This window comes from Bos grunniens, chromosome 15 (genome assembly GCF_055505025.1).
Source record: "Bos grunniens cultivar Pamir isolate PY7600 chromosome 15, Bosgru_T2T1.0, whole genome shotgun sequence".
Classification (NCBI taxonomy): Eukaryota; Metazoa; Chordata; class Mammalia; order Artiodactyla; family Bovidae; genus Bos; species Bos grunniens.
The window spans coordinates 30,085,919-30,098,451 of record NC_141179.1 but is presented as its reverse complement, the minus strand read 5'-3'; the positions used below and the strand labels follow the sequence as shown (position 1 = coordinate 30,098,451).

At 46.5% G+C, this 12,533-nt stretch overlaps 1 protein-coding gene across 3 annotated transcripts; it reads right to left on the bottom strand.

Moving 5' to 3' along the window:
- Positions 1–1,379: 1,379 nt before the first annotated feature.
- FOXR1 (forkhead box R1) lies at positions 1,380–11,604 on the bottom strand. Of its 3 annotated transcripts, none has more exons than XM_086339585.1 (6): positions 11,035–11,604; positions 3,958–4,032; positions 3,619–3,863; positions 3,154–3,380; positions 1,923–2,161; positions 1,380–1,458 (listed from the first exon to the last, which is right to left on the bottom strand). In XM_086339585.1, the coding sequence occupies exons 1-6, from the start codon at positions 11,093–11,095 to the stop codon at positions 1,430–1,432; spliced, it is 876 nt and encodes a 291-aa protein (XP_086195711.1). In that variant the 5' UTR covers positions 11,096–11,604; the 3' UTR covers positions 1,380–1,429. The 3 variants fall into 3 exon arrangements, 2 of the variants coding, with proteins under 2 accessions (XP_086195711.1, XP_086195712.1); XM_086339586.1 differs by having other exon boundaries at positions 3,694–3,863; XR_015141945.1 differs by lacking the exon at positions 3,154–3,380.
- Positions 11,605–12,533: the final 929 nt, after the last annotated feature.

Here is a 12,533-nt window from a genome sequence, read left to right as displayed (position 1 = left end):
AGACTCAAGCACCACCCACTGCCACCTCTGGGGAGGAGTGATACCCAGTCCCCTGGGACTGTGTCTGAGGCTGGAGCCATACTTCTGTGCAGGCCAGCTTCGGGGTAAGGGGGAACAGCACAAGGACAGGTATTTCAGCCCCGTGGGAAACCCAGAATGATCTTTGAGCACTGTGGGGAACATCTGTGGCATCCTGACACAGCTCTGAATCTTGTTCCCTTCTTATCCGTCCCGCTGGCTTCTCTCCCTATTGCTCAGGTCTGAGGGTGGCAGCTGGCTTTGCCCTGGACAGTTTCCTGCGGTCCAGAAAGCCACCTCAGCCCAGCTGAGATCTATGGCCTCTGGGGACCCTGAATTCCCATGTGCTCTGGCTTCTACTGAACCCTGAGGTATGAAAGGGCCATCCCCCTCACCTCCCCACTAATGCTTAAGTGGGAGAAATGAGGCTTGAGCCCAGCTACTCCTTTTCTCAATAAATTATTTTCCTTTAGGACTTCCCTGGTGGTCAAGAATCCATCTACCAATGCACGGGACACAGATTCAATCCCTGGTCTCGGAAGATCCCACAGGCCACAGGACAACTAAGCCCATGTACCATAAAGACTGAGGCTGTACTCTAGAGCCAGGGAGCCACAACTACTGCAGCCCGCCCACCATAGAGCCGGTGCTCTGCAACAAGAGAGGCCACCACCATGAGAAGCCCAACCACTGCAAACAAAGCGTGATAGTGCAAGTTGCTCAGTCCTGTCCGACTCTGTGAGAGTCCTTTGTCCACAGAATTCTCCAGGCCAGAATACTGGAGTGGGTAGCTGTTCCCTTCTCCAGGGGATCTTCCTGACCCAGGAATCAAACTGGGGTCTCCTGCATTGCAGGCAGATTCTTTTCCAGCCTAGCTACCAGCCCTTCCTTACTTGCCACAACTAGAGAAAGCCCAAGCACAGCAATGAAGACACAGTGCAGCCAAATATAGTTTTCAAAAAGAAATTCTTCCCTCTCACCTTTCTCATTGCTACCTCGTGGCCTCCCAGAAGGTATTCCCTTCAACTATTCCATAAACGATACATTTCCCTAGGCCTCTCCTCACTGTCCCCAGCTGATTACATCCACTCCTGTGGGTGGGTGGTGATTTGGGGGGCCCTTTGCAGGGCTGGCTGCTTTATGCTAGCCATCTTCCAAGAAAAAAAGATATCTCGAACAAGGTTGAGTATTTTCTTCCTTTGAGGAAAGAAGAGTATGGGCTCCCTTTGCTGCACACCAGGCAACCGGCCCATTGCCTCTGGAGCATCCAACAGCTCTGAGGGCAACCCATGTCCAACCTCAGAGCTGACCTGCGCCTCCCGTGCTACCTCATCCTCAGACCACACACACACACACACCAGGCTGCTGCAGATTCTTTAATAAGGCATGGGCTGATGGCTGGTTCTTGGAACTAAAGGTCAAAGAGTGAGGACATCACATCTGAAAGGAAAGAAGAAAGTCAAAGGGATCTGTCTGCCCCCTGCAGCTGCCCTTCCCTAAGCCTGGACCTATCTCTCACGGCAGATGACGTACATACTTCTCTCTCAAGCTCAAATGCCACCTGGTCTCCAAGAGAGGAAAAAGCCCCCTTTTGCAGAAAATCTCCCATACCATGTTTCTCACATCGTGTGGTCACCACTTCCCCAGGCTGCGGGGCTGTGAGCAGCGCCAGCTGTTTCTGCCTCAGCTCCTGATACCTCACGTTCCATGTTTGTGTAGGTGAGGACCCCTCAGGCAGGCACCACCCCAGCATCTCAGAACACCTCTGGCTTCTCCCCTTCCTCCAGAAGCTGCCCCCCAACCTCCACCTTGGTGTGACCCTGGCTCCTTCCATGCACACCCAGCCTCAGGTCAGGATCTTCAGGTCCCCTCCCCTGGGCCTCAAGTGTGACAAGGCCTCACACCTGGCTGGCTCATGCACTGCTGGATCCTTTCCAGCCGGGTGGAGGCCAAGGCACGGGCCTCTTCTGCAAAGCGGCGGTGTCCCTCGTCAGTCAACTTCCAGAGGCAGGATCGGGGCCGTGAGCTGGCCCCACCCTGCATGCTGACCGGCACCTTCTCGAAGCTGTCTCGGAAACAGAGATTGTGACGCACGGTATTCTTCCAGCCTTCCGGAGCCGTCCGGAAAAAGGGGAAATGTTGTCTGCGGACACGGAGGAATGGTAAGGAGAGGGGTGGTCTTTCTGGGAGATGCGTCTCCTGGAGAACATTCTCACCCAGGGGCCAGAAGCCCTCAGCCCTCCTCTCAAGGTGGTGAAGCAGAAGCTGGCGCACGAAGCACTGTGCTGACCAGGCCTGTGGCTGCGCAGCTGGTAAAAGCCTCACCCTCTGAACTCAGTCCACTGCCCCTACACTCCCGGGCTCGCTTTCCTTCCTCCCTCCCTCCAAGGGCTCAGGACTGACAACTGGAACAGAGCTGAAATCAGGCCAACAGCTCCTGTCAGAGGAATCCTGGTCAAGGAGGACACCTCTTGAGGATTAATATTCTGTGACTCTGACTCTAACAAAGGGAAAAGGTCTGAAAAACTCATACTCATGGGTACCTGACTGTCAGAAAGCAACGTAAATCCTTTCTCAGCTCGGCTTCCCCGGGTCCCTGGGGGACAGGCCGTGCCAGATTAGTTTAGTCCAAAGGGAAAACGTGAGAAACTGCTGGGGGATCTTGAGAGGGAAGATGAGAGAATTTATGAAGCAGGTGAAAATATGTTTTGAAGAACTAAGATAGGGACTTCCCTGGTGCTCCAGTGGTTAAGATTTTGCCTTTCAATGCAAGTAGAGCAGGTTTGATCCCTGATCAGGGAGCTAAGAGCCCACATTCCTCATGGTCAAAAAACCAAAACATAAAACAGAAACAATATTGTAACAAAAACTTAAAAAAAAAAAAAAAAAAGAACTAAGCTATAAAAAGGTTGGAGTCTCTTAGATGTGAGGGGTGGTGGTGGCTATCCTGTCTATGTGAGGTGAGGACACATATTCGGGGACAACCTGGAACCAGAGCCTGGGGACAGAGAGGAATCCTCTGGGATACATATGGGGGAGCTGAGGCAGCAGCCCAGGGCCCCGGCCAACTGGAAGGTATCAGAGCAGGGCCCTGCCCCCTCCCTTCGCCCTCCTCACAGGGCCCCCTGCACATACCGAGTGAAACTGTAGATCTGTTGCACGTTGAGGCCACAGGGGGCACTGTTTCTTAATGCCAGTGCAATTAGGTGGAAGTAATTGAGAGGGGGCCTGGACCAGAGCCTCCCCTCCTGGCTGTTGGCTTGCCGAAGCCTCCGACTCTGGAGGGGGGCCGGTTTGTGAGAGGACGGGAGAGCCACAGAGGAGCGGTCATCCTGGTCCTCAGCCTCCTTCTCTTCTGTGAGCTGGAGGAGCACAGAGTAGGAACTGGTCCTGACTCCATGGTCTCAACTCCAGGGGTGCGGTGGCAGGAAGGGGTGGTGGGCCAGGGCCACCATCTGGGCTTCTCCCCAACCCAGAAGACGGGGGGCACAGCTAATTTCTGAACCCATTAACCCTTTGTCAGTCCTAAGAAAACAGAGCCCTCTGCTGCGTCATCCCTGGGCCTACCCCCTGCCTAGAGCCCACCCCAGAAATCCCTACCTCCCAGTTGCTGAGGGAAGTGGCAAACCGCTTCCAAGGGGAACACTGGTCTCCAGGGGGTGACAGCAACTCCACCTCTGTGGCCTCCGGACATTTGGCAAAGTCTTCTTTTGGGACTGGCTGAGGGGAGGGAGCTGTGGTTGTCAGATTCTTCCCCTTACTGGGTTCTGGGACCTCCAGCTTTCCAGGGGGGAACATGATGTTGGGGTCTACCCACATCCACAGGTTGGGCTCAAAATCTGGACCTGCAGTAGAGAAAAAAGGAGACTGTGGCCCATAGCTCAAGGACTTTGGGTGTCCCACCCAGGCCACAGGGCCATGTCACTTCCCTTCACTCACCATCTTTATCAGGGTTGGGTTTTTTTTCCAGAGGTAACATTGGTGGCTCAACTATTCGGAGTTTATATCTGGCAACTGGCAAAAAGAAAGAGAGTCAAAACATCCTAGAATTTCCATTGTGGCCCCAGAGTCCTGGGCCTTGAAGCCTCCCTGGGAGGTGGCTGTGGGCCCTGCCTGGGAAGCGATGTCTTATTCTATGGGTTTCCCCTTACCTCTCTGACCTTCTCATTATCCTCTGCATTCTTCTCACCCTACATTATGTCCTTGAACCATTTCATTAATGCCTGTTACTTCAGTCAGTCACCATCTATAAACTCAAAGCTTCCATATCTTTATTTCTAGCCTAGACTTCTCTGCTAGCCCTTAAGTATAACTGTCTATACAGTCAACAAGGTCAAAAAAGTCAGATACAACTTAGTGACTAAACAACACCACACATATATATGTATTCTTTTTCAGATTCTTTTCCATTATAGGTTATTACAAGATACTGAATATAGTTCCCTGTGCTGTACAGTAGGTCCTTGTTGGTTATCTATTTTATATATAGTAATATGTATCTGTTAATCCCAAACTCCTAATTTATCCCTCCCCTCACTTCCCTTTTGGTAACCATAAGCTTGTTTTCTATGTCTGTGGGTGGAAATCATTCTTGTCTCCTCTTTCCTCTAGAGCCACACCCAATCAATCACCAAGTTCTACCATCCCAGTCCAAGCCTGTAACCTAAAAGTTCTGTTTACCTTTTCTTTAACTTATCATATTGCAGTTTTGAGCCAACTCATTGGAAAAGACCCTGATGCTGGGAAAGATCGAGGGCATAAGGAGAAGGGGGCGACAGAAGATGAGATGGGTGGATGGCATCATCCACTCAATGGACAGGAGTTTGAGCAAACTCCAGGAGAGAGAGAAAGACAAGGAAGCCTGGCATGCTGCAGTCCAGAGGTGCTAAAGAGTTGGACACAACTGAGCAACTGAACAATTGCAGTTTTGAGTGATCTCCTAAAACGTTAATCCAATTTTTCCACCCTTCACTGTAAACCTTTGGATGGCTTTCCATTGCCATTGGGCCAAATCTAAATTCCTTAAGATAGCCTATAAGGCCCTGGCTCCAGGCTCTCAGGCTCACTCAGTTGTGTCAGACTCTTTGCAACCCCGTAGACTGTAGCTTACCAGGTTCCTCTGTCCATGGGATTTTCCAGGCAATAGTACTGGAGTAGGTTGCCATTTCCTTCTCCAGGGAATCTTCCCAACCCAGGGCTCAAACCCGGGTCTCCCGCATTGTAGACAGATGCTTTACAGTCTGAGCCACCAGGGAAGTCTAAGATAGTCCATAAGGCCCTGGCTCCAGGCTCTCCACCCATCTCCAACAGACCTTACCGAGGAAGATCCTAGGTCTTCCCATAAGCTGTTCCCTTTTTCCTGGAAGCCCTCTTCCTGCTTGCCTCATTAATTGCTACTCACCCATCAAGTCTGTTTAAACATCTTTCTAAAGCAGCCTTCTCTGACTATCTGTCCAAACACTCACATAGCACACATTTTATTCTAACTGCTTGCTTAGAGTCTGTCTCCAGGTCTGTTTCCCTCACTGCCTGGGACATAGGAGGAGCTCAATTTAAATTAATGAATGGATACATGGTAGGCTCAGAGTAAATCAGGTATATATTAGAGCTAGCTGTGTGGTATGAATCTGGCTTCTGGTCCAGTTAGGGGGAACTGCTTTTGTCTCCCTCATTGTCCCCATGAGTGTCATATTACAGAAGAATCTAGGTCTGTGTCTGGGAAATGATGATATACTTATTGGAAAGCTCAGTCTCTAGAAAGGAAAAAGTAGTAAGAGATGTAATAAAGAAAAAGGAAAACTATAATCATTTACAGGGAAAATAGATTAGCATAGAAAACTATATAAAATTGATATAGTAATAAAAATTATTAGAACTAATAAGAGTCCAGCAGGTTTGATAGATATAAGAGCAACATACTAATCACGACTGTTCCTCTATACCAGCATTAAGAAACTGGAAAATAAAATTTTTTCCAAAAAGATGCTGTTTACAATAGCAATCAAAGTTATAATGTGGACCTTTATGTGAAAAAAATGTAATTACTATTTGAAGACCTAAAAGACTTCAATGAAGTAAGACATATAATACATATTATAAAGATGCCAATTGGCTTCCCAGGTGGCACAGTGCTAAGAAACTATCTGCCAATGCAGGAGATGAGGGTTCAATCCCTGGGTTGGTAAGATAACCCATTCCAGTATTCTTGCCTGAGAAGTCTCATGGACAGAGAAGTCAGAGCAGGCTATAGTCCATGGGGTCGCAAAAGAGTCAGACACTACTTAGCAACTAAAAAACAATAATAAAGCTGCCAATTATTCTCAAATTAACCTATACATTTAATGCAGATATTATAACACATAAATTAGAAGGGTCTGCACAGTAAAACTCACAAGGGAAAAAAAATCAATAGATAAGAAACCAGAAAAAAAATAATCTCCCAAACTCTCAATTCTCTGACAGACAACTTCTACAAATCAAAAAATAAAAAGCTAAGACAAACCTGTTTGTGGGTAAAAGATACGAATCAGTATTCAGAAGGAGGGGATACCTGAAGACGCTCAACCTCACTCGTCAGAGGAACACAATGAAAGAATAAGATAATACTTTACATGGAACTGACAAGAATTATAAAGACAGGCAAAAAAAAAGCATTGGCAAAGATGCAGCAAAACCAGATCCTTTATTACACTGCAGATCTGAATAGCAACTGGTACAGGTGAAGAATAATCAAGCAGCACTATAGATTACTGTCTGCCACTGGGTGTGTCTATTCTAGTTAACAGAGGAATTTATACACTAATCTTCACTGTTGCCATCATCTACCAAACTCTGGTCCACTCATTTAGAGAAATTTAGCTCCTGGCTCACAGTCACTAAAGCTACTCCTGCCTTAAATCTTGGCTATTTCAACTGATACATAGATGATTCTCCAAAGACCCTGGCCTCGAAGTTTTTTGAATTCGTCTGCTCCCCAAATTTTGCCTTCCATCCCAATATAAACAGTCCTTCTCATTGTAATAACCTGAACCAGTAACTGCAACCTCTCCATAACCTCATTGCTGCACCCTGTAAAAGGGTTGCATCACCTCCCCTTTCCAGCCATCTTCTTCTCAACCCCAACCATCTTTTGATACCAGTGATAACACCAATCCACTGATCTACGGCTTTGGAGCACTGGTTTGGAAGAGCTGGATTTAATCAGGGTTGTGGTTTGACGTAGCAAGTGTTCCAGAGCCAAAGGAATTGACGTGTACGCAAGAGAGTGATTGTGTTTGACTGCGGGATTCCAGGTTAAAGAGAGGACTTCCTAACTCCACTCTTTGAGAGCAAGAAAAATGGTGACAGGATCAACAGACTGGTAACCTCAGCGGATCAAAGGATAAGGTCTCTGTCTCTTCTGTCCTTGCTCTAACACAGGTGGCTCTGTGCCTCCTCAAGCATACACAATGTACCTATTTTTTTTTTTTTTTTGTCAGCGGGGAGTTCTTAGAGGTTTGTGGGATCTCAGTTTCCTGACCAGTGGGCAAATCCAGCCCTGGCAGTGAAAGTGCTGAGTCCAAAAAACTGGACTGCCAGGGAATTCCTGTCTCCTCTCTTTCCTGATGCTGGGAAAGATTGAAGGCAAGAGAAGAGGGAGACAGAGGATGACATGGTTGGATGGCATCACCAACTCAATGGACATGAGTTTGAGCAAACTCTGGGAGATAGTGAAGGACAGAGGAGTCTCACGTGCTGCAGTCCATGGGATCGCAAAGAGCTGGACATGATTTAGCAACTGAACAGCAAGAGCAACAACTCTTTTCTGTTATTAATTTCTGTCTCTGGACCATATCAGCATTCAAATATGCTGTTAATTCTCTGATCTTATTAAAAAGAAGAACTTGTTGGGACTTCCCTGGTGGTCCAGTGTTTAAGACTTCACGCTCCCAATGCAAGCGGCTGGGTTTGATCCCTGGTCAGGTAACCAGATCCCAAATGCTGCAACTACAGATCCTGCATGTGTCAACAAAGGCCAAAGATCTCGCAAACTGCAACTAAGACCCAGTGAAGTCAAATAAATAAATACGAATATTAACAAACAAGAATTCTTGTTCCCACTTTCTGTGCCAGGCCAGTACTCCATTTTTGCTTGCTTTTGAGGCAGAACTCCTTGAAAAAATTGTCTGTATTTTCCGTCTTTACTTCCCCTCCCTTCCACTCTTATATCCTTGCCAATCAGACTCCTCCACCACTCCCCCGAAACCACAATGCTTAAGGTTGCACTCCACCAAAACCATATTATCAAGACTCTGCTTTGATAACTCCAAGTCAGCCCATCCCTGATCTGATCTCTCCTGTAACCACTCCTTCTTTGAAACACTTTCTTCATTTGGTTTCCAGGAAAAGACAATCTCAGTTTTGATTCTCAATGGTCATTTCCTCATTTCCTCAGTTTTTGTTGGTTATCTCTCTTCTCTCCAATCTCTTTAGAATGGAATGCCCCCTAGGGCTCACTCTATTTTCTCCCCTTAAATGCCACATGTGTATCAAGGACTTTCAAAATTCCTCTCTCTCTCCACAATTAAAACATATCTACCAGCTTACTCAATATTTCTACTTGGATATCTAAGAAATATCTCAACCTTGGCATAGTAAAGAACAGAATTCCTGGTTTTCCTCCCCAGATCTTCCACATCTCCGTACAAGACAACTCAATCCTTGAACCTGGTCAGCCAAAAGCTCTGGAAGAGTCATCCTCTAATCTTTTTTTTTTTTTTTAACATAATACATCCAACCCATCAAGAGAATCCAGCTGGTTCCTTCTCACCACATCCTCCACCACCACCCTGGTGGTCCAGTCCACCATCAGCTCTTGTCTGGATTACTACTATAGCCTCCTAAATAGTTGCCTGGTTCCCAGTCTCTCTACACTTCAACCCAGCAGCCACAATGATCTTCTCAGACTATAGATCATTCAGGATAAGCTGTGTAATCTGCAAGTGAAAAGTGAAAGTGAAGTCGCTCAGTCATGTCCGACTATTTGTGACCCCATGGACTGTAGCCTGCCAGGCTCCTCCATCCGTGGGATTTTCTAGCCAAGAATACTGGAGTGGGTTACCATTTCCTTCTCCAGGAGATCTTCACGACCCAGTGTTTGAACCCAGGTTTCCTGCATTGTAGGTAGACCCTTTACCCTCTGAGCCACCAGGGGAGTCAAATGTAGGGTTCCTTGTTCAAAAATTATTAAAAATCTTGACAGTGATGGCAGGACATTAAACTCAGTATAAACACCCTATGTAATGGCACAGGTCACTCACTATATTGGCAATCAGGTCACTCCACTGTTCTAAACTTTGTCAACCGTACTAATCTTACTGAGTCAACCCTAATGTCCTGAGAGGGGAAGAGGGCTCTTCCTGACCTCTGCTCCACGCTCCACACCCTCTGAACTCTTCTCTTTATTTACCTTGATCCAGCCTCACTAGCCTCTTTACGAGTTCCTCAAACACTCCAGGCATATTTCTTTCTGAGAGCTTTTTACATGAGCTATTTCTCCTGCTTGAGAAACTTTTCCTCTTAAGTATGGTCTAGCTCACCATCTCACCTCCTTCAGCGGTGCTCAAATATGTTCCTGGGACTACCCTGGTGGTCCAGTGGTGATCCATTGGCTAACACTTGGTGCTCCCCACGCAAGGACCCCAGTTCAATCCCTGGTCAGGGAACTATATCCCACATGCCGCGACTAATATATATAATATATATATATATATATATACCCATACACACACACACACACCATGTGTGTGTGTATATACATATTAATATAAACTGCCTGTGTGGTCTCAGTAGAATATCAGCTCCATGAAGAGTTGTCTCTTTTGCTCATGGTGTATCAAGAGTGTCCAGAATAGTGCCTGGGAAAATTGGAGGTGCTCAATTAATATTTCTCTTTTTTTTGGCCATGCCTGTGGCATGCAGGATCTTAGTAACCAGGGATTGAACCCGGGCCCCCTGAATTGTGGAATCTTAACCACTGGACCACCAGAGAAGTCACCTGATAAGTAAATATTTCTTGAATCAAGACACAGGAATGTTCAGCATTACTCATGGTGACAAGGAGTTCCAATGGAGTTTGTGTCTCCGTCAGTAAGGAAAATTAAAATACAAAAAGATAATATATGCAGATGATAGAATATCACACAGCTATCAGAAATGATGAATCAGATCTTCATTTAGCAACCCCAAATTACTCTCAAAAACAATGTGAATGGGGGGACGCAAAGAGTATTATGTATAGTAAGGTTACCTATAAAAGCAAAATAATGCTAAACAGTTTTCAAAGATACATTTGTCTATAAAGACATTAAATGGATTGGGAGTGTGGGAAGTGAGGAAAGAGGGTGGGGACTGAAGGAAGAAAATGAGTTAATCCAACTACTCTGCCCAAATAGATGGCAGTCATATATCAAGAATGTAGTAAGCAATTACCTCAACTCTCAATACCTGAGAAACACCTGAGAACCCCCAAACTAAAAAAAAAAAAAAATTTAAAGACAACGGTCAACTATCCATTCAGCAAATACTGAGCGGCTCTAGGTGTCAGACAATGTATTAAGAGGGGGATACGGCCACAGACAAAATTGATTTTAAAAATCTTTTTAAAGAGAAAGATGATCGAAATCAGTAGTGGGCCCAAACGGCCTGGGCGCCACGGAGAAAAGGCTGAAAAGAGACCTAAAAGTTTTGCGACGGCGCCCGTGAACGAGGGTGGAAAAGCAGTGTTCGGGCAGGCCCCTGCCTTCCGTGGGCTTCCAGTCGAGGATGGGGCCCCCTCGCCTCTTGGGAAAAGTAGGGGCGGGGCAGGGGCGCAGCAAAGGGGGCAAGGAGTCCAGAATCGCAACATCGTAACGGGGCCCGTGAGGGCGGGCGGGGAGGAGGTCCAAGCGCCGGAGCCTCGGGCCTGGCGCGCCCATGAGCGCCCCCCTCAGCCGTCGCGGCGCGCCCATCCCCCACGACCCCGTCCAGGACACTCACGGTTCTGTTCGGCTAAGGGCAGGTGCGACGTGGCGAAGGCCAGAAAGGACTCGTTCCCCATGTCCCAGTCCAGCAGCCCCGGGACCTGGCCATGGAGGCTGGCCCAGAAGTCGACGTGCTGCAGTTTCAGGTCCACGGTTAGGAGAGGAGGGCCAGCCAGCACAGGGTGAGAGAGTCGGGAGAGACTGAGGCTGAGGCCTGGGAGGCACGTTCTTAAATCCCCTGGTGCTGATTGACTTGAGTGGAGCCCGCTCAGGTGTGCCTCATTTGACACCCTCGACCTCTCGGGCCTATACTGAGCGCCCCCCCACCCCGCCTTTTCCACAACCCCTCACGCTTTCACTTTGGGGTTTGGGGACCTTGGGGATTCAGAAGGGAGGGATCCCAGGCGCTCTTTCCCCTCTACATTTACCCCAAGCTCTTTTTTTATTTGGTAAATCAGTCTACCAATCAAGAATGATCCTGTGATGGTATTAGTAGCTACTTTCTAGAAGTTTGGAGGATTTCATGGTTTATCCAAGATCGCATCTGTAAGTGTAAAGTGGAGATGGAATTAAATGGTGGTTTTTATTATTTTATGTCATTTTTTTGGAATGGTGATTCTTAAATTTTGTTTTTCATACTTTCAAATTTACAGAAAAGTCCCAAGACTGCGATAAAAAAATTCCAGTATACCTAATTGGTTAAGTCCTCTAACCAATTATACCAATTATTAACATTTTATCAGATTTTTGTTTTTCTCTCTGTGTAAGACATACATTATCTTTTTCTGAACTACTCAAGAGTAATTTGCTGACATCCTGCCCCTTTACCCATAAATACTTAAGTGTGTATTTCCTGAAAACCAAGATATTGGTTTATATAACCAGAAAATCAGAAATGAGAAAATTAAAAAACTTAACAAGGATTCAATGAAAGTGAAAGTGACTCAATCGTGTCCAAATCTCTTTTTGTTTGTTTTGTTTTGATAGGTAAGGAGTAGATTTATTCAGATTCAGAGAGAAGCACACTCCAAAGACAGAGTGTGGGCCATCGCAGAGAGGAGTGCAGCTGTGTCTGACTCTGTGACCCAGGCCAGAATACTGGAGTGGATAGCATTCCCTTCTCCAGGGGATCTTCCCAACCCAGGGATCGAACCCAGGTCTCCCGCATTGCAGGCAGATTCTTTACCAGCTGAGCTACCAAGGAAGCCCTTATGGATTCAATACTGTATTTAAAATACAGATCCTATTCAAATTTCACCAATTGCTCCAATAATGTGCTTTATATGACTTTGCTTTATTATCTAGAATCCATTTCAGGATCATGCAAGGCATTTAATTTTTATGTCTCTTTAGCCTCTAATCTGGAGTAATTTCTCAGACTTAAATCTTTCATAACATTGGCATTTTGAAGAGTACAGGCCATTTATTCTGTAGAATGTCTTTTAGTTTAGGTTCCTGTTTCCTCATAACTAGATTATGTAATTTTGGCCAGAATGTCAGAGAAGAGATGTTTCC